The 26,733-nt window shown below is 45.8% G+C and overlaps 1 protein-coding gene across 1 annotated transcript in view; it reads right to left on the reverse strand.

Annotated features, from left to right (window-relative positions):
* COLEC12 (collectin subfamily member 12) overlaps positions 1 to 26,325 on the reverse strand; it is a 177,857-nt gene extending 151,532 nt beyond the window's left edge. The window contains exons 1-2 of the mRNA XM_040974023.1: positions 26,129 to 26,325; positions 5,798 to 5,848 (exon numbers count right to left, since the gene is read on the reverse strand). Coding sequence (XP_040829957.1) covers positions 5,798 to 5,848; positions 26,129 to 26,135 — 58 coding nt within the window. The 5' untranslated portion in view covers positions 26,136 to 26,325. The remainder of the gene's footprint in view (positions 1 to 5,797; positions 5,849 to 26,128) is intronic.
* Between the last annotated feature and the right edge of the window lie 408 nt (positions 26,326 to 26,733).

A 26,733-nucleotide genomic window follows, 5' to 3' on the forward strand; every position in this document is an offset into this window, starting at 1 on the left:
TTGGCATCCGGTGAGGACATCTTGCGGCCTCCCATGTGGCTGAAAGGCAGACGCACAAAGCAGGCACATATGGAGGAGAGGAAAGGGGCCAGGATTCCCGGGATGGTTAATGCATTCCCACGGGAACGGCATGAATTCACTTAGGACCTGAATGCCGCCCACCAGACTCCACTTTCTAACACTGCCAAGTGAGGACCAAACCTCACCAGGGGTTCTGGTGGGGGTGAACCCCAGCACCCCCTGGCCTGTAAGACATGTACTTGAGGAGATCGTAAAGGCAAGCTATGTGGTAGCGGCGTTCAGGAACAGAACTGAGCTCTAATTTGCAAAAATAAGGTTTCATGCAAAATGTATATTACTAGAAAAGTAGAATTTCAAAAATGGGCCAGGCTGAAGCCAAAGAATAAAGGCTCAGTCTCCCCTATGGGAGACCATCACTTCCTGCCTCCCAGTATGCATCCAGGAAGCTGGAATGAACAGAACTAGAACCCAAACCCAAGCACTCTGATAACTTATCATTTCCACAGCTCTTCTGAAATATCCTTGTTTGCCTCAGGCTATTTGGAGTCACTACCCAGCCCAGTGTGAACTAAATTGTTAGAAATATGCATGGCAATCTGGAATTATCTTCAAGGAAAGGAAAATGTTCAGCTTGTCTGAAACCATCCTATTGACTGGCCTGTGACACTGTGGATAAACAAAGGTATTCAAGGGCACACTTTGAATATATTCCATGACTGTAATGCCTGAATAATTTGTCAGTAGTTCCTTTACAACTATTTCTCTTCATTTTTGCAAAAGATTTGAGTCCTGCCCTAGGAGAATATCTCCTAGTATTTTTGGTTATTATCTCATATTGGCAATTTTGTAGTTCTTTTTAATCTCATAGCCATTAGTGATCCCTATCTCTGACCCTCCAGGAAGCAATTTTGTCTAAGTTTTGTTTGGTAAATACATACAACCACCCACAGTAGCTCCGGTAACCCTTACAGCCAGGCTGTCTCACTCCTCCATTATCCCAACTTTGGGTATCTATTATTTTACCAGATCACATTCCAAAAATAACACCAAAAAAAAAAAAAAAAAAACCACTGTTAACAATCCAAGAAACAAAGCTGGTCTGGTGGCCCCAGCAAGGACGGGGGAGCAACACAGCCTGCAGAGGGAGAGCCAAGGACGGGCAGGTGGTGTTCATTTTCTGCCCCCTTTTTTGCTGGGTATACTAACAAAGCATTCTTAAATCATGTGCAGCATGTTTGAAGAAAACAATAATTAGGAAGTAAGTAGTAGGAAGACATGACTGTACTATGTCAATATTCTACCAATAGAAAATAAAAAACATAGGTTGAACATCCATAACCTGCAACCTGGGGTGAGCATTCAGCAAGCGGTAAAGACATCACGGGGGATGCTTGACTCTCACACAGGAGTGCTGGGTTCGAGTCCTGGTTCTGCTGCTGTGCACCCAGTGTGGCAGGAGGTGATGACTCAATCCATGTGCGAGACTCCAACTGAGCTCTGGGTTCCTAGCTTTGGCCCAGCCCAGTGCCAGCTATTGTACTCATTGAAAAGAACTCTGTCTCTTTACCTTTTAAATTAGAAGAAAAAAAAAACTTGTTTTATTTTTATTTAAATCTGAAACATTCCAAAACCTGAAACTTTTGAGTGCCAGACTCCACGAGTGGAAAACTCCACACCTGACTTCATTTGACAGGTTAAGCCCACATGGAGGTTAAAATTTTGTTTAAACTTACCTGCAGGCTACAAACACAAGATATATAAAACATACACAAAAGAATTCTGTATTTAGACTTTGATCTCAACCTCAAGACCTCTCACTCTAGATAGGCAAATATTCCAAAAATTAAAAAAATCTGAAATCCAAAACACTGTTGATCCCAATCATTTCAGGCAGGGGAGACTCAACCTGTAACATATCATTACCTCTTGTCCCAGCAAAGAATTTTGCCAAACTGTAACTATAGTTACGTCCCAATTAGCTCTGCATACTGAGGCCAAGAAACGCTGACCTGCAAAGCCCCATTAAGCTTGAAAACGCTCACTTAATTAACCCTTCAAACTTTGTCCTCATTGATGCTTTTGTCAGAGAAGCAAATAAAAAAAAAAATCAAACTTAACTTCACCTCATCTTGAGACAATGGTCCAAAATCTTGGGGACTGGGCTAACAAGTTTGACTTAAGATGAAAGAAAACAGACGACCTAGTTGAGACTAAGATTCAAGAATGAATCCTTGAATAATCACAGTACAACTCTGCTAAAAAGAACACAAAACCATGCTGGATGGCTGCAGGAGATGATACCCGGCTGATTTGAAAATGCACACTACAGTGTTATACACACAACTTTATTCTTGGGAGGTAGCAAGTGTGTTTAGTAACAATATGTGAGTAACTTCAGAAACGAGCCCACCCAGTAGTGGTCTAGTGAAATCAAACAGTTCCTTGGTCCTGCAAACAGCAACTCCTTGGTTCAGCTAGAGGCTACATTCAGGTTGTGTTTGTGGTATCTGTACACACAAGACACATTTAAAGTTAGACAACAGCTAAGGTATCCAGGCTGTGTTTGCAAAATTAAAAGCCTACAGCTACAGCAGCTGTTCCAGAATGTCCAGCACCAAGTCTCCAGAGAGTGACAATACAGCCTTGGGTTTCTACAGGGGCATACCCTCAAAGGACCTGTCCATTGGTATCTCTCCTACCCTCTCCACAACCCCATGGAGTTGCCTCATCTGTGGGAGCAGGTGTCATTCGGCTAGCTGCGCAGGTACAGCCTCTGCAGTCTCCAAGTTAAAGTAACTGGTTTCAAGTCGCAAGGAGAACAAGGGGCAGGGTCACGGGGTGGGGAGCAGGGCTGCAGAAAGTCTGTGAAATCATCTGGTTTGACCTTGCCAAGGCAACTGCAGGCAGGGCTCAACATTCAATAAATCTACAGCAGGCTAATGTTTATGTTGATAATTTGGTATGGCCCACGAATGATGTTATAAATATCCAAATGTCCCTTGGCAGTGAAAAGTTTCCCCACCCCTGGGAGAGGCTGCATCATCTCTGGATGCCTGCCACCCACTACTTGACTAACCAACCTGCCACGGGGAGAGAATTTGGCTTTCCTTAAATGATAAAGTTTAACTATGCCTGCAGGAAAGGGTTTTCAGGTTTTGCTGGATTCAATGATTACAAACAGCCCTTGCAAAACCCCCCTTACTCTATAAAGAACCAGGCCTAGAGTCCTAGGTCCTGGGAAGGGGGTGACGCCTTCCCTGTGGAGCTGGACCAGGCATTAAGCTCCCTTCAGCATTCTAGAACCACAGAGTCACCCTCCAGAACTCGGAAGTTGAGCTCACCTCAAACCCTGCAGCAAAACAACTTTTTCATGACTTCACCAAATCCCTTTCCATCTAGCCAGCTAAATGACTGGGGAGTTTATTATTATTTTTTTAATTCTCCAAGGTCACTCTTTTTATAGAGACTTTTTCTCCTGGCTAGTCATATGAGCACTGATTTCCAAAATACACACACTTCTAGGAGCTGATGGTGTGGTATAGTACATTAAGATGCTGTCCGCATCACTGGCATTCCATATGAGCACTGATTCAAGTCCCAGATGATCAGCTTCCAGTCCAGCTCTTCTCAAATGTACCTGCAAAAGCAGCAAAAGATGGCACAAGTACTTGGGTCCCTAGCACCCATGTGGGAGACCCAGATGGAGTTCCAGACCCCTGACTTAGGTCTGTTCCAACCCTAGCTGCTGTGAGCAGTTGGAAAGTGCACCAATGGATGAGAAACTCTCTCCTTCTGTAACTCTGATTTATAAATTAAAAAAAAAATTGAACATTTCTTTTGCTTGTTTTTTAAGATTTTTTAATTTTTATTGGAAAGGCGGATATACAGAGAGGAGAGACAGAGAGGAAGATCTTCTGTCCAATGATTCACTCCCCAAGTGAGCGCAATGGCCAATCCAAAGCCAGGAGCAGGGTCCCAAAGACTTGGGCCGTCCTCGACTGCTTTCCCAGGCCACAGGCAGGGAGCTGGAAGGGAAGCGGGGCTGCCAGGATTAGAACCGGCGCCCATATGGGATCCCGGGCGTGCAAGGCAAGGACCTTAACCACTTGCGCCACCGCGCCGGGGCCCCCTTTTGCTTGTTTTGATGGATTTTTCTCCTTGTTCTTGCCTTTCCATATGTGTGTGTGTGTGTGTGTGTGTGTTTGTATTCTTCTGTAACCAGTTTCATTTCCACTGGCAGTGAATTCCCAGAGGAATCAGAGCATATGAATCCAAACCACGGAGCCATGCAGACAGAGAACACCACGAGAGAAATGCCTGGGACCAGACCTCTCTGCCAGGGCATGAAGCAGCAGCCAGGGGCCTGGTGCCACTGCATTCCCAATTTAAAGCTCTAGTTTTTCCAAGAAATGCAGAAGTGCATGTCCAGAAGGAAAAATGCTAAAGCAACACAAGAGCCAGACCAGCTGGGGGCTGTTAACTTTAATCAAAGTCCAGCCAGGATTTTTTTTTTAAGCTACAGGAAATAGATTAATTCTTTTTCATATTCTTTCTCTTTTTTACCCACTCTACGCCTGCACCCAACCCCATTGCACCTTGCATACATGCAGGCACAGGCTTCTTCTCCCTCCTTACCCACTTCTTCTGGCTGACTCATGGAAACAAGCCGGTTGGAAAATTTTCAGTTCCCTTGAACTGTCTCTGAAACTCCACAAGGCTCACCAGTGTTTCAAAGCCACATTAGACAGTGAGAGAGGCACGGTGAAGGCAACAGCAGGCACGTGTGAGCAGCCCAGGAAGCGGAGAGCTCAGGGTCGCTCCCCGTGGCTGCTCTAACAAAGCTCCACCCAATGGGGTGGCTTAAAGCACACAGATTTCCTTTACAGTTCTGATGGCTCCATATCAGCTTCCGGTGGCTGAAATAATGATACTGAAAGGGGCTCTCCTCTGAAAGCTGCAGAGGAAGAATATGATTTCTTGTCTTTTCTATTCTCAGGGCCATCTGTTTTCTCAACCTGGGGCCCTTCCTCTACTTCAGAACACATCTGTCCCACGTCAGATTCTTCCATCATGGCACCATCGGTCCTGAGATCCCTAAAGTCTCCTTTCTCTTTGCTTCTCTCTTACTACGACAGTGGCCACAGCTCTGTCACAAACCACACCTGAGTTACCCAGAATGCTCTCTGCATCCCAAATGATTCAGCTTCATCATGACTATCAAGTCTTGATTTATTTATTTATTTATTTATTGTCATTTGATTTGACATTCACATCCTGGGACTCAAGATGTTGATATTTTGGGGCTGCTCTCCACCCTGCCACAGAGAAGTTGTAGCTAGCTGGATCCCTCGACAACAGCTTCCTCTCGTTGACTAAGTTATGAGCCAAAGGCTATAGGAAACACTGGGGGAAAGATGATCTCTAAATACCAAAATAGAGAAATCGTGCCAATTTTGATCTTGTCTCATCTCAGATTTACTTTTTTGGCCATATTTTGCTCCCTAGTGAGGGAGCTCTTTCATACACAACAGGCACAGAAACATCCCATCGCGTCCCCTCCATGTAAGCACAGCTCCTGCCCACGGCTTCTCGGATTACTAGCAATCACCATCCATGGCCCAAGACAGAGAAACTCAATTTCCAACCAGACCGAGACCCGGCACCAGCCACATCCATGTGTGTCAGGGCTGCGGCAACAGTGTCATCACAGCCTCTGAGGACTGGGAGTGGAGCCGGAATGAGGGTGGAGAAAAGGCAGAGCTTTGCTGGGACTTACCAAACCTCTTGTAACCGAAGGACTGCACCTCCTCCTCCTCTGCAAAGTCGTCTGCAGGAGAAGAAAAGAGACAGGGTTAACCCCGGCAAGCACAGAGCAGTGCAGGGATGCTGCAGGACGCAGCTGTTCCAGCTGCAGGCTGCTCCACCAGGCCCTGGTCTCCAGCCTGCGCCGGAGGCTCGTCTTCGGTTCCTGAATGACACCAGGCCTATCAGTTCATTCTTCAGAACGAACTGCAGCAAAATACCTGAGGAAGGCTAACTTTATAAAGAGAAAGGGTCTGGTGGGCTCACAGCTTTGGAAGCTGAAAGCCCAACCTGAGGCAGAACCACTGGCATGGACTCTGGCGAGGGCTTAAAGACTGGAGCACACGCGGCTGGGAGAGACCACATGCCCCAAGCAGGGTGCCAGACAGCAGATCAGAACCGCATAAGGCTCTCCAAAGTGTCCCAACCACCTAAGGACCACACAAGAGGCTCACCACCTCCCACTGCCACACAGGGCACACGCAACATCCTAACAGAGACGTCACATGATTCTTTCTCACATTGACAAATGACTTGTGCAAGCGTGGTGAAGAAGCAATTTCATACTAATGATACAGTTCAAGGATACCTTTGAAGACAGAGATGGCAAGGCCAGCCCTTTCCAAGGGTCCCTTGGATGCTTCCTGAGTTCTGATGGAGTTACGTCCTGACAAAACCATCATGATCTCTAAAGATGACAGGTTGAAAAGGCATCGAATATACCTACCTGCAAATGTCTCAGCACAGCCACATCATAGCTTACACAGTCAAGGCCGACTGGCAGCTATGGCTGCCGCTCCCCAACACCCCAAGAGACGATCACACTGCACCCCAGAAGTCTGAGATCCGCTGAACACACACTGGTTTTGCATCACCACAAAGTCGGCAAGTCTTAAGTCAAATCATTGTAAGTTATTCTGGAGTTAAGAGTTGGGGAGCGTCGCTTCCCCAGCCCTCAGCTTTCTCTTTTGTGGTGCAGTTCCTCTCAAAGGCAAGTGCTGAGCACTCAGGATGGGCCAGAGTGCAGGGCCAACGGCTCCAGGGATGCATGAGGCACAGGGAGCTCAGACTGTTTATTTGGTCATTGTCTCCTAATTCTGCAAACAGGGAAAGGACAGTGGTTTGAAATTTAGAAGTCAAGGTATTTATAATCCATGCAGGCTTTCTACATAGGTCAGAGATTCAAGCTCAGGTTCTTTCTGTGTGAAGAACACACTTAGAACCGAGGACAGAACATTTCTCGGTGTCGACTCATGACAGATAAACACACAAACCAAACTCCTGTGCCTACTTCACCTAGTAATCCATCAGTAACTAGCTGCCCTAATCTGCTTCTGCTTAGAAATTCATTTGTGTCTTTATGGATGTATTTATTCACTTACTCAGGGAAGAGTTATCCCTCAGTATCTATGTAGTCAGCTGGGATGCTCTAGCCCCTTCTGTAAAATGGTGCAGGACTTGCACATAGTACATTCTCCTGTAGACTTTCTTTGCAGATGCTTTATCTAATATGAAGTAAAGGCTACATACACAGACCATATTGTTTGGGGCAAAAGAAAAAAAAAAGTAGTTTTACATGTTTAGTACAGATGCAATTTTTCCCCCAAATATTTTTTATCTGAGTTTGGCTGAATCTGAGCATGTGGAATCCATATACATATAGCGAGGACAGCCTAACAAAGCTGACAAGACATGAGTATAAGTCACAGTGCCACCCAGATGTCAGCCTCATCTGCCAACTCTGTTGCAGGCATTGCACACGTGGTCTTGCTGTGTGCCTGTGTGAATGATGTGCCTGGAACAGCGTGAAAGTCCCCATTGGACCTCTCTGCTTTCCTGCACAGCTTCTTTGCAGCAAGCCAGCAGTCATTTGTTTGTTTGCTTTCTTTTTCCTCTCTGATCTTTTTTCCCATGCACCATTTAGTCTGACTGACTCCTCTTTCCTTCCTGAAATTTCCTGGGAACTCTAAATTTCTTGTATTTTTGTTACTAAAGCAATTCTATTCTGGCCCTGCTTCTACCTCCAAATTAACATACTCATTAAGGGTTCAAGACAACAAAGGCCTACCAGTTGACCTTCCTAATGAGGCTCTGGGATGGACGTGTGCCCTCATCTTAATCTTTATCCCAAAGGCTTAGTAATGCTTATGAAACTATGAAAAAATGAAAAGATTTCTATCTCACCAAACTTCAAAACTGGACAAAAACTCTTATTAGATGTGAAGGGAATAAAGCACTAGAATAATTCCTATTGAGATGGCCAGGAAAGTCCTCATAGAAAAGAATCTTAAATCAGGGAAAAGATCAATCAGGAAATAACACATCCTATATCCCTTGCTTGGAAATTCATAATGGGCTTTTGTTTAAAAATATATTTATTTGATGGACAGAGCTTCCATTCCTGGTTCACTCCCAGAATGGCCATGTGGCCATGCTAGGCCAGGCTGATACCAGGAGCTAGGAGCTTTATCTGGGCCTCCCATGTGGGTGACAGGAGCCCAAGCACTTGGGCCATCTCTACCGCTTTCCCAGGCCATTAGCTGAAAGCTGGATAGGACATGGAACATCTAGGATAGAAACAAACATTCACATAGGCTGCTGGCCTTACAGGCAGCGACTTCACCTGCTATGCCACAATGCTAGTCTCTCATGATGGTTTTAACTATCAGAGACTCCAGGAAGCACTCAGGGAGATAAAATTTTTTTTAATTTTTTTTAGTTTTGATTTTTTTCAAAAGTTAAGTCTTAAGTTCCCTTTTTTAATTCTTCAAAGTTGGGTAGAGGGAAGATATAGCTTAGTAAACAAGGGTATTCACAAAAAGATTGTGGAAAATGGAATTTCAAAAAGTAACTTTGGGCCAAGTTTTGTGTCCAAGCTGGTGAAGTTACTTCTTTGGATGTGTGTATCTCATACTGAAGCATTGCTTCAAGCCCTAGCTACTCCATTTCCAATCCAGCTGCCAGCCCATGCACCTCAGAAGGCAGCAAATGAGGGCCCAAGGACTAAGTGGCCCTGCCACCATGTGGGCAAATGGATGGTGTCCGGGGCCCTGCCTACACAGCTCGGCACTGGCTGCCGCAGGCAACTGCAGAGTGAACAAGCACATCTAAGATCGCTGTCTCGGTCTCTGTCTCTTCCTCTCTGGTACTGTACTTTTCAAATCAATAGATTAAAAAATAATAATAAAAGATTCTGTTGCAGTTTTTAAATTCCTGCATAGTTTTTGCATAAAAGCATATTAATGACCCTTTTGAAGATCCTGATATGAATGCATTTCAAAAATTATTCTGCACCAAAATAGTTATTTTTAAACTCAATTTTTCATGAACTTTGGAATGCCTTTGAGTGGGTGTCCCCCAAAACCCACTAACGTCCCAGCTCCTTGGGTGAAAAACCTCCCCTGTAGGCTGGTAGGGTTGGGTGTGGAGGAATGTGAAGAACAGGAAAAAAACTGACAGGGCTTATGACTGTGGAGAGAACTTAAAATCAACTGCCACAGCGCAGCAGAGAGAATAGGTAATCAGTATTCCTAATGACTGCACATTCCAAACAGCATCAGGTGACACGACAGGACCCACAATGGCCGTCAAACAAGCTTTGGAAAAGACAAATTGCCCATCTTACGGGCAACACTAGACGCAGTTACCAAATCTTTTCCTCGTACTATGTAGAGGCAAGTTAAATGTGTTCAGGTTCTCTTCCAACATCAGGGCCTCAAAAATACCCTTCTGAGACCCATCTGGCTTAGCAACTTGCCACTTTACAGAATCTGACTTTGACAGACAAAGCCACAGAACTGCTACACTCCTCCCCAGGCAGGGAGTTAGGTAAGACTGAAGCCATATAAACTCTGCTCCGGCCTCCGTCCCTGTTTCTAACAGCAACCTTAGCCTACCAAGTAACAAAACATGCTCCAGAGTTACATCTGCGAGCACAGATTTTCTTGGCTCCCACAGCTATCCTTGAACATTTTTATTTTAATACCTATGGGCTACACTGGAGCTTGCCTGCCTATTTTGAAATGTGATTTAAAAAAAAATAATAAAAAACCTTCCTTGGTAACTGGCACAGAGCCATACGGGCCCGAGATTTCACAACTGAGAATGCAAAACAGAATTCTGTTGCTGATTTATTCTTTGAGTCTGGCTATTTCAGAGCTCCGTGAGTTCAAGCTGAGTTTAGTAGAGTTGGATTGGAGAGTCGAAAGTCATACACATTAAAATGTTCCAGCCGATCTGTGGGCCAAGTTTTTGGAACAGCACTGTAGTTAGAATTTACCTCTCTTTCCCCTCTAGCCCCTGGGAGCAGTGTGACAGCACTCACCTCCCTCTGCCTGAAACCTCAGTTCAATTTCTACTCCACCAGAAGAAGAGCCCTTTGGAACCTGAGACTTGTCACACTGTACCCTTTGCAGCTAGACATTCAGGACATGTGACAGGCACTCAACTGTTTCAGAAAATGAAGCAAACTAGAATTACATGAATGCCTGCTTCTCCCTCAAGCTCATGAATTCCTTAAAGAAAGAGATTAAATCTTTCTTTTGGGTTTGGGGAATAAAAGAATTAATATTACTCAGTATTGGGGTGTTGTGGTGCAGGAGCCTAAGCTGCTGCCTGCTAAAACACAGCATACCCTATTGAAATGCTGGTTCAAGTCCTGACTGCTCTACCTCCAATCAAGCTCCCTGCTAATGTACTGGGAAAGCAGGGCTTGGACCCCTGCTACCTACGTGGGAGACCTAGATGATGCTCTGGGATCCTGGTTTCAGCCTGGCCCAACTCTAGCCATTGTGACCATCTGGAGGGTAAACCAGCAAATGAAAGGTCTCCCCCTGCTCATACCTCTCTCCTTCAAATACATCTTCAACTATATATACATTGTAGTCAATGCCAGCTGAATGCCAGGTACTTAACATTCTGTTGTGTTTATCTATTAGACAAAGGAAACACCAAGAATCAGCAAAGCCACCTTCATTTGACCAAAGGAAATGGTACCTGATCCAAGGAACTGAACCCTGTGCCTGCAGCAGGAAAGTTTGAGATGCAATGGTTTACACTGAATCCTAGGAACTGAGAATTTGGGACACATCTAACTCTAGGAATAAAGGTGAGACCAATCTAGGGGGACTGGCTGAACAAATATTAAGGAGCTATCATCAAAAAGGTAATATTTGTTGGCAGGGATATGCAAAAATAAAGCCTTTATACACTGCTATGGAAAACAGTCCAGCAGTTCTCCCAAAACTTAGAGTTACTGTATGATCCAAAAATTCTACTATCAGGTACAGATCCAAGAGGACTGTCTACAAATAAACTTGTACATGAATGTTGATAGTGATATTATTTATAACAGCAAAGGGGGCAATTCAAATATTCAACATGTAATGAATGGATAGGTATATCCACAGGCGGCATAACCATTCAATGGAACGCTACTCAGCAATGAAAGGAAATGACATACTGGAGTGTTCCACAATATAGAGAAGCCTTGAAAACATTAAGCAAGTGAAAGAGGCTCGTCACAGCAAACCACACACTGGTTAACTTCATCTACATGAAATGTCTCCATTAGGTATCTTTACAGTCGAAAAGTGATGGCTACTTTCCTAAGGCTAGGGAATGCAGGGGAAATACCAAAGGGTGACAGTTACTGGACATGGGCTTCTTCTGGCGGTTCAAAATGCTCTGATATTGATCATAACAATGTTTGTGAAATGCATGAGCATATACCAAAAACATTTTGAATTGTATACCTTAAATCATTCACTTGCATAGTATGTGAAAGTTTTATATCCAGTGGACTCCATGAAGAGTGGAGATGAATGAGGGTGTGATTATCAAACCTCTGATTTTCAAATAAATAATCAATGTTAAGAAAGAAAAAGATGGGGGAGAAAGAAAGGAAGGAAGAAATACATTTTTAAACAAACAAACAAAAAAAAGCAAAGCTACACGAAAGATTTCCTCAAGGTAAAACAAACGGAAAAACTACAATGCTTGAATACACTGCAGAGAGATTGGGGAGAGTGGAAGACACCTTGAGGATGAGTTATTACATATACATATTTGCATATGGGAGAGAGAGAAAATGAGAGTATTACCTAACGGGGAAACCAAAATTATTCAAGAAAAGAAAAATGATTCAGCTGTGAAGAGCACTGACATTGACATAACAACAGAAACAATGACTGTGGGTCGAACCAAGATACTTTTAAAACAACAAGCATACTTCAAACAGTCCATAGAAGATGAAAGGAAAGATAAGTTTATTTTGGTGCATGTATAAATTTTTTTTTGTAACTCATATATTTTCCACAATAGGCTTTTAATCAGTCTTTGGATGAGTCCTTAAATGCATGTTTTTCAGAAATGTTGTACCAAAATAAACTTCTTTTCTACTTCCATTCTCCATGAACATTCTGAAATATTTCACAGGGAGAGGAAACAAGACCGGCCCTTAAGGGTTGTCAGATGGAGATCAAAGGTGGGAGAGAACTGCATCTGTCTGCTGTAAAGGCAGATTCGTACACAACACCTAAGGTCAAAAGCGAGGAAAAAATATATGTAAGAGCATCATAAGGACGTCTCTTAGAAATATGGAGGCCTGGAGGTTTGAATGGATGGTAGTATAAAGGGTCACCAAGATTCTTCCCTGCTCTCTGTATGCAAATCTTCTTCCTTCCCTCACATCTGGTCAGACCAGGTGGGGGTGACTGTGGGGCCCAAGCCTGAGAGGCCTTTCGGTATCTGTGTTCCGAACTTTTGCAGCCAGCAGTCACCCTGTTGCAGCAAAGAGTGAGTCCTGGAGGAGTAGGGACTCTGCAGAGGGGACAAGAAACTGAGACAGACAACCAGCTCTCAGCCATTTCAAGCACCCCTGGGGACTCGTCAGACACTCCAGGGAAGTCACCCTTCCAGCTGGGCCACCCAGGAAGCCGAGCTGTGCTGTCCCATCCTCCCTGGTCTACACTGCAGAACAAACAAACAGCTACTGTTTTAAGCTACAGGATTTGGGAATGGCTTGTTAAGCATCAGGGGGAAAAAATAGCAGGAAATGCCAAAAGAAAATGCTATAAAAAATCACCAAGAGGTTACCTTAGGAATGGAAACTGATGAGACGAAGGCAGGCTGGACAAAAAGCTTGTTTTTCATAATGAATCGGTGATATTGACTATGTGCATCTCTAACTCAGACCAAAATTTAAAATAAAGCAAAGCAAGCAACGCAAGAGAATATGAATGGAAGATGAAAGTCAAGGAGACAAAAGGAGAAGTCACCAGGTCCAGGAGATGCTGCTAGCTGGAAGAAAATGTACTCAAAGAGCCAGAGGGGAAGGGTTCAACTTGAAAAGCAACTGAATAAAAGTTTGCACATGATGCCTTAAGTTCCTAACACAAAGTGGGTTCCAACAATGGCCTACCTGACCAACATCGCCAGTTTTGATTTCATTTAAGAGCCAGATGGAGAGGCTGTGGACAGGGATCTCCCATCCACGCACATGCACTTGTTAACCCATTCCGTATACCTGAGTACGTGCCCAGCCTTTGCTTTTCAGTCACTACTTTCAGGATTAGAACAGCGTAATTCTGTCAGTTACTGAAATACATGGCTGCTACCCAACCAGCTGGTAAACAGCCTCTACACTAAGCTTTTCAATGAGTGGGCCCCATGAGATAGAAACCATGTACAAAACCAATTATAGCATATCGTTATAATAATTTTCATTTTCAATCTCTGTGACCAACGGTATATATATATATAGAGAGAGAAAAATATGATATTGAAAATGGATCAGTACTATCTGTGACTACCAGCATCTACTGAGGATCTTGGAAACCAACTCCCAAGGATAAGGGGGCATTATTACTCCGTTAGTTATGATTTAATATGTTTACAAATGCAAAAAAACTTTACAGGACTCCTTAAATAGTTTCCCCTTTTTGGCCCATTGGCAATTCTGGGCCATAATTAATAAAATAAATATCTGAGGCTTGGGATATTTTTGAGGTCATTAGGATTACTTCCTGTTCAGTTGCTGCAGATCTTCCCATCCACCCTACTAAAAAAGGCTGAAGAATCTGCAGCAACTTAAGTACGCATAGATTGCCCAACAGTGTTTTTTAATACTCATTTATTTTTACTAGAATGGCAGATTTACCATACAGAAAAGACAGAAATATCTTTCACCCACTGATCCATCCCCCATGTGGCCACAAAAATCAGAGCTGAGCAGATCCAAAGCCAGCAGCCTCTTCCAGGTCTCCCACGTGGGTGCAGGATCCCAAGGACTTGAACCATCCTCTGCTGCTTTCCCAGGCCACAAGCAGGGAGCTGGATCGGAAGTGGAGTAGAAAGGACATGAACAGGTGCCCATATGAGATGCTAGCACTTATAGGTAGAGGATTAGCCTGTTGAGCCATTTATCAGGCCCCTATTCAGCAGTTTAGGCCCATCAGCCAGTCGCTTTGTAAATTTCATGTCTTGTAACATTAGGATCACTTTATAATTCAATGGTATAATCGTTTTGTTTGACTCCTTTGAGAGGCTAACAGAGACACAGGATGGGGAGGAAGAGAGAGAGGAGAGGAGCAAAAGGAGGAGGGAGACAGACTGACATCCCATCAGCATTCACTTCCCCAAATGGCCAAAAGCAGCAGGGCAATCAGAGGCTGGGAGAGACGGGAACCCAATTTTTGGAGCCATCACTGCTGCCTCCCAGTGTCTACACTCGCAGGAAACCTTGTGCTGCCTCCCATTGTCTACAGCAGCAGGAAGCCCTGGTCAGGAGCCAGAAGCGGGCGATGACCCAGGCACTCCATTGCAGTTACACTGACCTGTGGCTTACCTCGGAGGCTAAATGCCTGTCCCCAGTTATTTTCTAAGTCAAAATTATAGACAAAACGACTTTAATTTCTGACACACCTTGTAATTCGGATATAAAAACAGTAAACATTTGATTTTAGGATGAAGAGAGAGAAGGCATCTTGTTCCTTTCCTTACAGTCCAGCCTTATTAAGGAGTTTATTACTTATTTTTAAAAGGTTTATCTTTGATTTATCTGAAAGGTAGATTTGCAGAGGAGGAGAGAGAAATAGATTTTTCCATTCACTGGTTCACTCCCCAAATGACCAAGGCAGCTGGGGTTGGGCCAGACCAAAGCCAGGAGCCAGGAGTTTCTTCTAGGTCTCCATGTAGGTGCAGGGATGCAAGCAAGCACTTAGGCTACCTTCCCAGGTCTTTAGCATCAAGATGAACTAGAAGCAGGGCAGCCAGGACTTAAAGGGGCACTCTCTTCCACCCTACCCCCCAACCCCCCACCCCTCCTTTTTTTTTTTTAATATTTATTAGTAAGTTAGGGGGAAACAGAACACAAGCAAACCTGCTCCCATCTGTTGATTCACTCTTCAAGTGGTCAAAAGAGCCCGGTGTGGGCCAGACCAGAGCTAGGTGCTAGGAACCCCATGTGTGTTACCCATAAAGGTGCCACACCCTCATCCTATGCCTCCCAGGCTGCATTAGCAGGAAGCTGAATCGGAAGCAAAGGAGCAGGAACTTAAGTAAGCATACTTCCATAGGATTTGGGTGTGGCAGGCAATTGTTCTTAACCTACAGTTCCAGTTACTTTTTAAGTTCCTAAAACTTTCTAAGCTACTAAAACTGAGTTACTTTCAACCCCCATGTTGTTAGGCACAGGGAATCTCCCCCGAAGCAATCACCAAGTTCAACAACCTAAAAAATGGGCAGCAAATATGATATTCAAAACTTGGCACCCGCATCCTCCTTCCTGGAGCATCTAGGGCCGGCACACAAGCCGATCCTGAGAGACCCAGGACAAAGACTTGAATCCTTGCCTCAAATTGTATAAGGGCCTTGGAGAAGTTTCAAACAGGTGGTGGTCAGTCAGGCAAGAAAAGTCCAGGTCATCCACTTCTCTGCAAGCACAAGAATGTGGTCTCTATTTTTTTTTTTAATGTATCTGCTTATTTTAAAATCACTTAACTTTATGCTTAAATAATCTAAACAATTACGTCCAAGTAATATACTTATGTACAATTCATTCTGTAATCACGAATCACAAACCATGAAGCAAAATGCAGTTGAAGAGACAAAGTTTGGAAATCCCTGCATGTGGTTTTCCCCCACAGGAGTTACTACACTAAAGGTCTCACGGAAGCTCTGATGAAGCCCCCGCTTGCTTCTGAGACATTTTCTCTAATGACATTTACCTTCACATCAGAGTAATGTCAATTGAAACATGAAATATGAGTCAAGATTATGAATCAGCTCAAATCTTTCGAATGAAAGTGTCCCTGTCTTCCTCAAGGACATCTGGCCCTGCAGCAGCATACTTTCTGCCCTCTACCTGGGGCGCCACACGTTGCTGCCGAAGGCTCATCGTGCCCACAGCTCGCAAAACTCTTTGTGGACAGAAGCAGTACTTCATGTACTTTACTGGATGATTCTATGGTGTTTTGCAGAAAAAAAAAGTACATGCTAAATATTTGCTTAAACAATAAATGCAAGAAAGTTAGGGATGAGTGGACCAATTATTAAGAAATATGACAGTTTCATAGTTTCATATTAAGATTTAATAAATCTTAAATCTTAACTATATATATATGTATATATACATATCACCACACATCTGTCTAAGGCTTATTTAGAGACAAGTTGTTTATTTCATGTAGTGATTCTTTGATGTTATACCATTCTTAGATAAAACTGGACATTAGATTTGAGCAATAGAACTTTAATGGACTGCAACTGTGGCATGGGGGACCCCATATCAGAGAACCTGGCACCCCATATCAGAGAACCTGTTCAGGTCCTGGACACTCTACTTTCAATAAGATTCCGTTAATGGAAGGCTCTACCACCTCATAGAATACCCTAAGGGAGTTCCTATCTCCTGGCTTCAGCCTGGTCTGGCCCTGGCTGTTGCAGCCATTAGGGGAGTGAGCCAGCAAATGGAAGATCTCTCGATATCTCTCTCTCTCTCTCTCTCTCTCTCTCTCTCTCTCTCCTTTCTGTAAACCTCCCTTTCAAATAAAAATAAATAAATCTTTTTTCAAAGCCCTTTAAAAATATTACATCATCATCAGGAGGTATCTAAACAATGTATTTATTGACGCTTTAGCATAATCACAAATAGGACAATCCTATACACAACCATAAACTCCACTATAAACATGGAGCCTGCATTTGGCATAGGACTGGTTTTTGTCTAATCACACAAAGATGACAGTGACAGGAGTGAACCAGCTGAAGAGCCGCCAAAGCTTATGCTGCTCCCATCAGAACACTACTCACTCCTACTCCCGGGGCCAGTTTTAACACATTGATATAATCTGAAGATGACTTTCATTACAAAGATGAAGTCTTACCTTCGTGGGCTAACTATGCATCTTAATCAAATGAACACAAATGGTTCATAAATAGCAATTAACTCATTGCCTGGAGGGAGCAAGGGGTTCTAATCACAGAGGGCAAGGGGACCTATGGAAGTTCACGGAAAATGTAAAGAATAAGTGGTATATGTTAGTGCAAAAATAAAAGTCTGAAATTCATGCACGCTGGGGGTCTCCAAATGCTCACAGAAACATGTATCATATAAAAGCTATTCGTTTCAAATTGTTTTGTTTGCAAGGCCAAGGGAGTGCTTCCACCCTCGGCTCACTCCTGATCCCTGGGAGAGCTAGGTTGAAAACAGTAGAAGCAGGCACCTGCAGCTCAATCCAAGTCTCCCACATGGGTGGCAGAAACTCAGCCATGGAGTCATCACCACCACCTTCCAGGATCCGCATCAACAAAAAGCTGGAACCTGGAGCCAGGAGCCGGGTGTGGCCAAGAAATCCAGGCATTCTGACTGGAACTTTTCAACCACTGGGCTAAAAGCTCATCTCTTAATTTTGCTTGGCAGCAAAATCCATTTTATCTTGCAATTTCATTTCTGGGTAAACTTTTTGAAGTATATTCACATTAGAGTATCTCAAAGTCACTAACATGTCTTAAGCTCTTATGAGTTGGCCATCATTCTAAGCAACTGATGTAGGATAACCTAGATAACTCAAAACAACTCTTACCAGGAAGATGCCATGGGCTTCCCACATCACACGGACCATCATGACCTAGGGCCCCTGTCCAGCACCAGGCTCTCCAGCTTCACAGCCCACACTCCTCACCCCCAAGAGCAATCAGATCCAACCCCTGGGTTCACAAAGCAGAATTCCATTTTATGAGGCACTTTAAAGTGTCTACTCCTTGAAGTTGGACTCTTTTACCTTGGGATAATAAATTGTTTTATAAACACTAGTTAGTTCCCTAACCTGTCTAGCTCCTAAGGAAACAACTGAAGATCCAAGAGTACAGCTACTTCCACAGAGATGGTAACAAGTTCATTTTTCACACAGATGTCAAACGCTCAACTGCTCAGGATAGTAAGCACTACCTAGCTCTCCTGATATTGTTATATTGCCAAGCTTACAGAGAAGTCAGATTAAATACATCCAACTCCAATAAATCTTCCCCAACACTGAAAAAAACACTTTTCTTTTAAGCTTTCTATTGATGAGTTTAGAAACAGGAATCGTTCTTCCACTGCTTCAAATGCCTGCAACAGCTGCAGCTGAGCCAGGCCAAAGCCAGGGGCCTAAGGCCTCAACTCACATCTGCCAGACTTGTTCCTCAGCCATCGCCTACTGCCTCCAAGGATGCAAATAAGCCGTAAGCTGGAACTGAAAGTGGAGTCAGTGCAGATACCCTGATATTGAATGCTGGCATCACAAGCAGCACCTTGGTCGCTCTGCCAAAAGCACACTTTTGCATTTCTTTTATATTTTTAAGAGTACTAATTGACCATGTATGATAAATTCAGGAGGTGTTGGCCCTAGAGTTTAAGTCACTGGTGAGGACACCAGTGTCCCACATCAGAGCACCCAGATTTGAGTCCCTATTCCTGTTCCCAATGTCAGTTTTCTGATTGGGTTCCTCCCATTCTAAGCTGAATTCCTGGCTCCAGCTTTGGGTCAGCCCAGTTGTAGATATCATGGGCATTTTGGAAATAAACCAGAAGTTGGGAGCCCTGTCTGTTTTTCTCTACCTCTCATGTTCAAAACGAGAGTGACACATTCCAACGATCCCCTTGGAATTTGAATCTACTAAATTCTGTTTACTCTGGCTTTCACTGTTTTACAATTACAGAAAGTCCTTAAGTAATCAAAAGGACCTTGACAAGGTAACATATTGATGTGGGCTCTTCAAGTGTCACTTATTTAAACAGAAATGAAATCACTGCATGACTGAACAGTTGCCTCCCTCAAGCTTTGGGTAGTGGTATGATGAGAAACTGTTGGGCTGGTATTGTGGTGTGGTGGGTAAGGCCACCACCTATGACAATGGCATCCCAAATGGGCCCAGGTTCATGGGCCAACTGCTCCACTTCCGCTCCATCTCCCTGAAAATAGTCCAAGAAAACCATTAGAAGATGACCCAAGCATTTAGCATCTGTCACCCCACATAGGAAATTCAGACAAGCTTCTGACAGCCCCCGCACCAGGTGTAGCCGCCATCTGGGGATGCAAGACTGATTCATCAATTAATCATCAATCTCTCTCTCAAAATAAATCAATCTTTTCAGAAAGTGAGGGGGGCCCAGTGTGATACTCAATGGCTAAATGCTCACCTTGCAAGTGCCCCTGAACCCACATGGCAGACCCAAAAGTAGCTCTTGCCTGCTGGATCAGCGCTGGCCATTGCATCCATTTAGTGTTTCAATGAGCTGATGCAAGACCTATCTCTCTTGCACTTTAACTCCGTCTTAAATCAGTAATATTTTAATCTTTACTATTGCCAACAATAAAGAATAAAATATTTTCCATAAAGAATATTGACACCGGGCTTGGCACGGTGGCCTAACAGCTGAAGTTCTCATCTTAAATGCGCCAGGATCCCATATGGGTGCCTGCTCTAATCCCAGCAGCTCCGCTTCCCATCCAGCTCCCTGCTTGTAGCCTAGGAAAGCAGTAGAGGACAGCCCAAAGCCTTGGGACCCTGCTCCCATGTGGGAGACCCAGAAGACCTCCTGGCTCCTAGCTTTGGATTGGCTCAGCTCCGGCTGTTGCGGTCACTTGGGGAGTGAATCACTGGATAGAAGATCTTCCTCTCCATCTCTCCTCCTCTCTGTATATCCGCCTTTCCAATAAAAAATAGAATAAATCTTTAAAAAAAATACTGACACCTCCTTACTCATTGTTTAAAGTATTTACATCCTATTATTTTTACTAATTTTACTTACTAGTGCTTACAGTCTACTCTTGAAAATGCTATTTTGAACCATGTTTCACTGTCTCATGGCAGATCTGTCAGCAATACTCGTTCAGGGGCAATGACAGAGGACCATCCGTGTTCTTTCAGCTGCCAGAAGCAAAACCTCCCAGAAGATAAACTGCACAGGGCAGCAGCTCTGGAATCTGCTTTATCTTTGCAAGAGCTGGTGTCTGGACCATCTCCTCCAGTGGCTGCCTGAACAGGCACCACTTCTCAGACCTTCAATGCGAGGTTGTTACCGTTTTGAGACCAGAGAGTGGGGTCTTGTCTACCTTGCTCTTTCCAGGGTCTGACAGAGTAGAACACACAGTAGAACCCAACAAAGAGATGTTTGCTTGATGACCAAATGATGTTAGGGGGTGGCTAGAAGGAAGCCCAAGCTAAAATTTTAACATGAGGGTTCTGGAATCTGGAATAATCACATAGTCCGAGTTTGGATACTGATTCTCCCCACACACAACACGACAGATGCACACCTGTGCACGCATGCACATGCATGCACACACACACACACACACACACACACACACACACACACACACTCTAGGTGGGTGTAAACAGGTAACACCAGCAACTCTCTGAAGCTATCTGTAAAACAGAGAAAATAAGAATGCTTGCATTGCAGGTAACCAAATAATATTAACTATTATTATGGGAAACATTAACAAACATGGATACGGGGAAGGGCATTGTGACACTGGGATGAAGCTGCCACTAGCAACACCAGCATCCCATTACCAGAATGCTGGTTGCAGTCCTGGATGCTCTGCTTCTTATTCCAGCTCCTTGCTAATATGCCTGGAGAGGCAGGCGTTGGTCCCCTGACACCTATGTGGGAAACTCAGATGGAGCTCCTGGTCCCTGACTTCAAGAGCCCTGTCTCTTACAGGCATCAGGGACATGAACCAAAAAAAGGGAAGATTCATCAATCTCTCTCACTACGCCTCTCCCTCCTTCATCTCTCCCTCTCACTCTCTCTCCCTCCTTCTCTCCCTTCCCTACTCTCCCTTCCTTTTCTCCTCTTTCCCTCTGCCCTTCTCACCCTGTCATTCTGCCTTTCAAATAAATGTTAAAATAATAACTGAAGTATTAAGCAGTTCATCAATAATATCAAATAAGTTGTTTGTAAGCTCAAATCACAGTGCAGGCAGACTCCAGGCTTGGCATTTATCTGCAGCAGGTGCCCCCATCTCATAGTCACAGATCTCTAGAAGCCAGGACAGCCCACACCTTCAGGGACATGCACTTACTGCCTGGCGGGGAGGCCCTCCTCTCCTGGAACCCTGCCTTCTTCCCACCAGGGATACATGTAGCAGACCTGCCTCCCTAACAGACTATCCACATGCTGAGTTGACCCAAGGTAAAACACACTTCCTCTATCACCACATTCAAATATCGGTTTTCCCTTTTGAAAGTTAACACTCCAAAGGCCATTTGACTTACTTTGGCAGCAGCCACATCAGCTGTTTTGAAACAGTATTTTAATGAGAATAAGTATTTATGAGGGAAATCAGACACCCGGTTATGACACAACTTGGAAGTTATCATCTGCTGGCTCTTCCTAGGCATACCATTGGGAGCAGAAGAGCCACAGGACAAAGCAGCAGAGGCGGCATGGGAACAATTGGGAACTTGTATAGGAGACCACAGAGAAGATCTATACTTAGCAATAATCAAACCTCAGATTCAGAATGTCCAGCATCTCCCAAACTAATGACAACTCAAAAGTATAATTACATCGTAAATGTGCCTTGTGGAAGGAGGACAATTCTCAAGCAGGACAGGGAACGAGGTCTCCTTTTGTTTTCATTTCCCTTTAAAAAGCAGGGTTCTTGCAATGTGAAATGCAGTCCCCCAGACACACATGCTTGTTTGCTTATCCTCAACACGGATCTAAAAAAAAAAAGACACTGGCAAAGCCAGGAGACTGAGAGTCCCAAAAACACGAGAAACGCAAGGGTGGCCGATGCATGCTGCTGACTAGCACATTTTGCAAGTGTTATTGCCAAGCAGTATTTCAGAAATGTGTATATACAAAAGCACAAAAATAAGCAGTTGAACACCATGTTTCGATGGCACCAACCTCCTCTCTGTGTTAAATTAGAACAGTGGTTTGGATCTCTGTGGTCCCAAGCGGTGGTAGTTGTTTTCAGTCGTCTCTTAGGCAACAAAGGCTGCTGCACTGAAACTCAGCCACATCTCCGACTTGCAGACCCAAGAATGCGATTCAGAAATGGCACACCTAAGTCTAGAGGCATCAGACTCCTTCCTAAAGAAAGCGAACATGTGTCAGAAAACCCTGAGGTGTGGGTGTGTGTGTGTGTGTGTGTGTGGCACAGCTAATTGAAAATGAAATTGGAAGTAAATCAAAGCTTCATGTTTTAACCAACTTGGAAGATTTCAAGCATGGAAGCAAGGAGGCAAGTTTTTTCTTCTGGCAATATATATAATGATGTCATTATTTTGGTACCTACGACTCCAGGAATGCACAGATTAGATCAGAGACAATGGTTGCGGAACACAACCGATAGGTGGCGCTGTGGCTCTCGGTAGAGCCAGGACCACACTCCCCACTGGGTTCTTCAAATACCAGTGCATTGAAGCTGTGTACATGGGAAGCAGAAAGTCTAGCGGTTGTTTTGAAAAGGCATCTAACTCGCACAGGAGCTAAGTGGGTTTTGGAAAATTAACCTCTGTAGCACCCATTGGTTTCATTTTTTGGCCAAACAATCTTCTGAGTTAATGAAGTTGAACCCTGGCAGCCAAGGAGAACTGGTTCCAGGACCTTACTCCACTTCTCCGGGCATGAATCCCCAAATCCGCAGATTCTCAAGTGTCATCAGTCACAGAGTATGTACAGATTACTTACCCATATGTTCCCAGACTTTCTAATTTTATTCATTTATTTTAGAGACAGAGAAACAGACTAAAGGAAGAAAGAGCGCTCTTGTGAGTCGGTCCATTCACCAAACGCTCACACTGGCTGGGGGTGAGCTGGGGGCCAGCTGGGGGCCAGCTGGGGGTGAGCTGGGCCTGGAGCCAGGATCGAGGTCCAGGTCTTCAGTGTGCGTGGCAGGGACACAATGACTAAACCATCACTCTTGCCTCCCAGGATTCGTAGTGACAGAAAGGGTACTTACGTGACTAAAGGGTACTTACGTGTGGGATACAGGCGTCTCAAATACCAATCCTCTCTCATACCCTTTAGTTAAACTATCTAATACAATGTAAATGCTATATAGATACGTGTTATATTGTATTGCTTAAGCAAAAATGACAACAGACTACATATATTGAGTATAATGCAATTCTTTATTTTTCATCACGGAATCTGCAGACACAGAGAACCACGTGTAACCCAATAGGCATGATTATGCCGATCACCACCTTGTATTGCTTAGGAAAATCAAATTCCCATGAAATACTGACTTTTCAAAGCATAAAGTGACATCATTAGGAAGCCAGAAGAATCTTGGGTTGGTTACCTACGACCATAAAGGTGAAAATAACTCCACTTGGCAAAGGCTGCTTTCCTCTTGTCCAGCCATGCACCCCATGGGGCCGGGCAGCTCCAGTCCCAGGGCTTGGCTCCGCCCTCCGCCCGCCTTAATGGTCTGAGAGTTAACTTTTCTCTACACTAGAGGTCGCCCTCTCTGCAGTCCTAGGGCCTTCCTTGCAAAGCAAGGAAGCAGCAGGCTTGTCTGCTCGCCAGCTCCTGTTTCTTTGAGAAGCTGAACTTTAACATGAGAAAGGGGCTTGGCATTCAGCTTAGCAGGCAGTACACTGTAAGGACGTGTCCTTCATCTGAGTACCTGGGCTAAGTCCCAGCTCCGGCTCCTGACGCCAGCTGCCTGCCAACGCAGGGGTCTCCTGGGAGACGCAATCCTGGCTCAAATACCTGGGTTCCTGGGTCCCACATGGGAGACGCGGGCTGAGTTCCTGACTTGAGTCTCCCAGTCATGGCCGGCATTTGGGGAGTGAAGTTGAGAATGGGAATTCTTTTCCTCTATCTCACAAAAAATATGAAGAATAAGTTTTATTTAATGTGAGGGTTAAGACATCCAGCCATAGGCGGTAGAGAGGATTAACTTTACAGCATCTGTAAAGGCACGGTGGCTGGCACTTAGCGGGTACTAAATAATTATTACCGCCCCTCCCTTCCGCGGCTCACCAGCCAAAAGGATTCCAACAGTTGGTAAGCAAACCTCCTAGTGAATATCTGACATTTTTTTTAAAAGGCCTTCAAAGTGCCTGGTCAAGGGGTGGGCAGGCGGGTGTTCCCTGCCCCCTCGCCAGTCCCCCCAAAAAGCGCCGAAGGTGGATGGGGCTTTCCCGCCGTGACCAGACGCAAGGGTGAAGCCAGAACCATTTGCCGCGTTGACCAGGCAGCAAACATCTCCCCAGAAATTCGTTTCAGGGGGTGTGTTTTCCGATGCAGATTTTGAATTAACGCTAAAGGTTAATTTGGAGTGCAGTAACAGCCAACCCTCTCAACCTCTGCTATTCTCCCAAGAAGAAAAACTTTTTTTTTTTAAGTTTCAGGCTTTAGGAACTCACGTGGGAGCTGGCAGAGTAGGTGTATGATCTTATCCAGGAGTTCCAAAGTCCCCGGCCTGGCTGAATGGAGATCAGAGAGCCACGGGAGTAACTTTAGCCCGGTGAAACTGTCGATTCTGGGAGCTAAGGCTAAGGAATGGCTAAGGAATGCGCGTGTTTTCCAACAGGTAAACGCGGCAGGAAAGAAAGGAAGGAGAAAGAAGGCGGGCAGACCGCATCTGGAAATTTCTCTCGACAGAAAGCCTCACAGTTGCCTTGCGTGGCCGTTTTCACCTGCGAGCAAGCGTCCTCCTTCCCAGGGGTCTCCCGACCCCCTTCCCAAGGCGATGGAACACTCAGGGCGTGATCGCTCCACGGGGGCTCAGCGCCTGCCTACTTTCAGAGAAGAGTCTAAAGTGACTTTCCCAGTGCAGGGGGTCTCCCAGGTGCCCCCCGACTCTTCCCCTGGGGAACAACGAGGCTGCCAAGTCAAGGCAATCACAGCCAGATCAGACGGCATCTCGCCCCTAGCCTCAGGGCCGCGGAAGGCCAGAAACGCGGCGTTATTGTAGCACAAACCGGGGACCCGGGTCTTGGGTAAACACACACCAGTCCCCCACCAAACAACTCCCTTTGATGCCTCCGCTGTCATTATTTATCTCCCATATAAATCAGGACTGCCGACAAACCTTCGTGCTTCCACTAAAACAGAGGCTACCCAGCCAAACCCCTCTCCCAGGACTTCTTTTCCAAGGTAGATAACATCGCACCCCCACCATAAACCCGCCCGTGGAGGACGGCCGCGCCTAGGGGTGGGGGATGGGGGACTGGAACAGGACCATGCGTGTGCCACGGCGAGGACGCGGAACGCAGAGCAGTTATTTTCCAGTCTGTAGATCGAATGGAGAAAGATGCCAAACGCGCTTCCCGAGCCAGCTGAACTTCGCGGGCACCTAATCATTGCCAGATGTGAGAAGGGCTCTCTCAGACCATCCCCGGTCCAGGAGAAAACAGCCGGCCGGGCGGCCGCACGCGGCGACGGCTGGACCGGGCCACGGCCAAGGTGGGAGAAAGGAGGATCAGGGCGAGGCTGGCGAACCCCACAGAGCGGAAAATCTACGGCGAGGCGTGAGGATGCCGCCGACTCTTCCTCCACAGCTTTTTTCAATTAAAAACTTGGACCCCGGACTCCGTAAACAACAATTTAGGGCTTCCAACTACTTTGCAACGACGTGACGGGGAGGGGATACTTGGCGCGCTTCAGCACCCTGTCCGAGCCCAGCGAACGGTGCCCAGCGCGCAAAGCCGGGAGCGCCTCCTAAGTCCGCGCTCCCAAACCGGGCTACAGTAGGGCAAGGAAACGTTCGTGCAGGCTGGAACTCATCGCCCCCCTCGCCCCGTGCGTCCTCACAGCCCGCCCCTCGAACCCCGCCGCCGTCCTCACCTTTCATGGTGACCAAAGAAATGCACCGCCAGCCAAGGAGCTCCGCGCGCCGCGCCGCCCGCCGAGGAAGTCGTCCTGAGCTGCGGCTCACTGCACGTCCATGGCAGCCGCGCCACGCGCTGCCCGTCTACTCCCCGGCCTGCGCTCCCCTGCGCTCCCCTGCGCTCCGCGCTCTGCCGCCGCGGGGCCGCCGCGCGGGCTGTTGAGTCGGGCGGGAGGCGCCGCGCCCGCCGGCGCCCCTCCCCCTGGCCCGGCCGGGGCGCGCGGGCGGCTGCGCCCACGCCCCCTCGTGCGCCCTCCCGCGCCCGCCCCGCCCTCGGCTGGCGCTCGCCCCTGCCCAGCCCTCCCTCGCCTCTGCTCCCCAGGCGCGTTCCTCCTTTCTTTCTCTTTCTTCGCTTGGAACAGCGTCGTCGTCGGCCCCAACTCCGGAGGACAGGGCGATCCGTGGTGTCCTTTCCATTTGTACTCAGGGTACCGCTACTGGGGTTGTTCCTAGACCCCAAATTACGTTTTGAGTTGGGGAGCAGCGGCATGCGGGGGGAGGGGGCGGCCGAATAAGTTTGCTCTCTTTCCAGAGCCCACCAGGTGGGGAAAATTAGAGAACC

The sequence above is a fragment of the Ochotona curzoniae genome, unplaced genomic scaffold (assembly GCF_017591425.1).
Source record: "Ochotona curzoniae isolate NIBS_2020 unplaced genomic scaffold, NIBS_Ocur_1.0 contig_2364, whole genome shotgun sequence".
Taxonomy (NCBI): Eukaryota; Metazoa; Chordata; class Mammalia; order Lagomorpha; family Ochotonidae; genus Ochotona; species Ochotona curzoniae.